This window comes from Vairimorpha ceranae (assembly GCF_000988165.1).
Source record: "Vairimorpha ceranae strain PA08 1199 chromosome Unknown NODE_227, whole genome shotgun sequence".
Classification (NCBI taxonomy): Eukaryota; Fungi; Microsporidia; family Nosematidae; genus Vairimorpha; species Vairimorpha ceranae.
In genome coordinates, this window is record NW_020169522.1 from 1 (window position 1) to 3527 (window position 3527).

At 30.0% G+C, this 3527-nt stretch overlaps 4 protein-coding genes and 1 pseudogene across 4 annotated transcripts; 3 read left to right on the top strand and 2 right to left on the bottom strand.

Annotated features, from left to right (window-relative positions):
• On the bottom strand, positions 1-122 carry AAJ76_227000122 (hypothetical protein; the record flags this gene model as incomplete). The annotated part of the gene is made up of 1 exon (XM_024474666.1): positions 1-122. A coding segment is annotated over one exon (122 nt), but the record flags the coding sequence as incomplete, so codon positions are not given.
• Positions 123-658: 536 nt separating this feature from the next.
• On the top strand, positions 659-967 carry AAJ76_227000659 (hypothetical protein; annotated as a pseudogene).
• A 1109-nt stretch (positions 968-2076) lies between these two features.
• Positions 2077-2391, top strand: AAJ76_2270002077 (hypothetical protein; the record flags this gene model as incomplete). The annotated part of the gene is made up of 1 exon (XM_024474667.1): positions 2077-2391. One exon carries the CDS (start codon positions 2077-2079, stop codon positions 2389-2391), a length of 315 nt encoding a protein of 104 aa, XP_024329540.1.
• Positions 2392-2529, top strand: AAJ76_2270002392 (hypothetical protein; the record flags this gene model as incomplete). Its single annotated transcript, XM_024474668.1, has 1 exon — positions 2392-2529. One exon carries the CDS (start codon positions 2392-2394, stop codon positions 2527-2529), a length of 138 nt encoding a protein of 45 aa, XP_024329541.1.
• An 868-nt stretch (positions 2530-3397) lies between these two features.
• On the bottom strand, positions 3398-3526 carry AAJ76_2270003526 (hypothetical protein; the record flags this gene model as incomplete). Its single annotated transcript, XM_024474669.1, has 1 exon — positions 3398-3526. The coding sequence occupies one exon, from the start codon at positions 3524-3526 to the stop codon at positions 3398-3400; it is 129 nt and encodes a 42-aa protein (XP_024329542.1).
• Position 3527: the final 1 nt, after the last annotated feature.

Below are 3527 nucleotides of genomic sequence, written 5' to 3' on the forward strand. Positions count from 1 at the left end.
CATGCTTTACATTCTAAATAAGAAAGCAATAAATTTTTAGATCGTAGAATATTAATGACATTTTCAGTATTCATTTGACGAATTCTCATCAACCGTTCAAATCTTGTTTGTTGTCTTCTCATTTAAGGGGTAAAAAATATAAAAAATAAATCTGGTCTAATATCTGCCCTTTAGGGCAGATATTAGACCAGATCCAAACATTTTTCTAGAATTGAGTTTAATGTTTAAAAGTTCATTATTTTGAAGAAAAAATCAAAAAAAACTTAATTGTGCTGGTGTCCCTGGCATAAGGGCTATAAAAAAATAAAATTTTGAGAAAAACCCTCTACTCAAAGATAGATGAAAAATTTTGGATCACGCACATTTTCTGCCCCCGGAGGGGGCAGAAAATGTGTATAATTATTTTTTTGAAAATAGCCCTTAAAATGAAGAATTGTGCATCTTAAATTGATTAGCTTTTAAGAATTGGGGCTTTTGATGTTGATACTATTCTAAATATTTTACGAACCCAAACACTTTTGGCTAACAGTTTAAGGCGTCTTTGTTGTTCTGAAGAAATGATAGAAAGGAGAAAAGAAGACACTTTTGATGGGAGGGCTTGGGTATGCAACAACATAATATGCTCAAAACATAAAACAAATCCAAGTATACGTTATAATTCTTTTTTTAGCACTTTAATTTGAGTATAGCAGATGTTTGACATTGATCATTCTTTGGATTGAAGATGAGAGTATTACAAAAATTACTCGAAATTATGGTATACACAGAAACACTGTCAGCAAATTTTTTTTAAAGCTTCAAGAATTTTTCGCTACACATCTTCAAGATAAACTCATATGCTTGGATGGTCAAAGAATAATTTGCCAGACTGATGAATCTCTGTTTTCTCATAGGCAAAAATATAACGTTGGACGTGTTCCAAACACACAAATTTGGGTCTTTGGTATCGTTTATACAAGCTTTAAACCCGCTTTAGGCTACATGCAAATTGTAGATAATAGATCTAGCGTGACTCTTTTGTCAATTATTGATAAAATTTGATTGCCAGGAACTATATACACAGGGTTGAATCGGCAGCACAAGGAACATTGACAAGATTTTAGGCTATGAACATTTAATAGTAAATCATTCACTAAATTTTGTAAATCCAACAAGTGGTCCGCATACACAATATGGTGAATCATATTGGGCTAGGCAGAAACTTAAAATCAAAAAAATGAAAGGCTGTAGACGTGAACGGTTATCCTTATTGTTATCTGAATTTGTATAAAAAGGTTTTTATTGTAGTATTAAGTTAGTTATATTAATAAGTTTGTTGAGTTTATATTTAAAGTTATCATTTCCTAAATTATTTAATCCTTTGTTGTTTTTAGAACATGATAATTTTCAACAAAAATGTTCAAATACAAATTTATGTAAATACTCTTTATGATCTTTTTAATCTATGTGTGCATATTCTGTAGTTAAAATAATTTTTTTCCTTTTAGCTGCCTTCGTCGTTTTAATGTTTAGGGCAGAAAATGTACATTATCTCAAATTTTGGCGCTACTTCATCTTTTCACCCCCACCCAATAACTACGTACAGAATTTTTTAAAGTGAACGTAGTTATTTGGAGGGGGAGGAAAGAAGAATTAAGGGTAAAAAAAGAATTATTTTTTAACCCCTATTATAGAAAATCTAAAAGTGAAAATTTTAAATTTAACGATGTTATATTACTTGAGAATTTTAAAAACTAAGAATTAATTTTAAAATACAATTTAATCAAAACAGAAATCCCTTGTGTTAAATGTGATGAAAGAATTAAGATTATAATGGCTGCCACGTATATAGATGGGTATGCTTACAGATGCTCTTCTAAGACATGCAGATCCAATGCAAGCCTAAAGAAGGGATCTAAAATGGCCTCCCCGAATATAGAACTTGTAAAAATTCTAAGGCGGGTGTATTGCTGGGTATATGATTATATCCTAGCGCGCGCAGGCCATTGATTTCTGCGATTGTTCGAAGACTAGCTATATTAAAATCAAAGATTTGATTTTGCAATTAATTTCTGTTTAAGAGTCGGAAATGGTTAAATGGGTGGAGAAGGTAAAAGAGTGCAGTTTGACAAAACTTCTATTTGTAATGGGGAGTTAAAATCGAACCTTTCTAGTAATCTAGACAACAAACCTTATGTACAATGGTTAGTAGGGGGAGCAGAAGAGGGAAATTGTAGGACTTTTGTTCTAAAGCTTGTTCCTAACAGAAAAGTTCCGACTATACTAGATATGTTCAAAGAATATGTTGTACCCGGATCTATCATTGTTACTGGTGGTTATCCGTCTTGCCCCGGGGCCGTTGCTAAATTTGGATCTTGCCATGAAGTGGTAAACCACTCTGTTGGGTATTAAATGCTTAAGGAGTACATACGAACTAAATTGAAAACCCGTGGTCTTATCTTAAGCATGCTTACCGAAAACGTGGCGGTATTAATAAAGGGGGAATTGGTTTTTTTAAATGAATGGAAATGGAGAAAAAAAAATATCTAAAATAGTGATAACAAAACGTTAAGGATAGCCTTTTTTAAATCAAAAAAAAATGGTTAAATTAATTATTTTAAACCAATAATCTTTTAAATAAATATTTTAATTTTTTGCAATACTGAGGGGGGAGGTGGAAAGATGGAGTAGCGCAAAAAATTTTATTATACTCTCTATAGGTTTATATATAGTCATAATTCGATCTGTGCTTGTGTGGTTTATTTTTGATAATTCCTTTTTCTTTTAAAACTAAGAAGTGATTTAAAATTTAAAAAAAATCTGGCCTATAAAATGAAAATAACAATTAATGATGAAATTTTTAGCGATGGAGAAAAAATATTAGATTTTTTATAAACAACTGTGTTATTGAAGAAGTAATATATTTTAATGGTTGCAGTGCTCCTTGTAAAATAAAATTATTAAATGTAAATAGTAACAAAATTATATATAGGTGTACGAGGCGTGGGTGACATAGGCGGCATTTTTTTATTCAATTTTTTCTTTAACTAAAAAACGCACGGTTCCAAAATCATCTGGTAACTTTTAACCCCTAAAATAAAAAAATAAAGAAAAATTTTTAATCAAATTTTCAATTAAAACTAAAAACTATTTTTTTTAAAAATTCAACGCTGTAATTTTCACCATAGTTTTTTAAAGTATCTTTCGTTTTTTTATCAGTTTCTATAAAAATACTAGTATCATCATATAAAGATCCCAAAGGCTTATTTTCGCCAACACTTTGTTCAATAATTAATTCTTTTACGATAAGATAAAAAGAAGACTATTTAGTTCTTACCAAGCTAATTAAATGCCAGTGAAATCCTTCAGTACTATTTGTAGTTCTTGGGATATTTTTTATTGTTCTTTCAAACATGTTTCAAAATTCTATACTTTTATTACTGTTATCAAATTTTAAGTATTCAGTTTGAAAGCATTCAAGAAGTCTTAAAACTTTCCATGATTTTTCATTAGTAAAGTATTTTTTAAGGCGAGCAGAAACAGCCAAT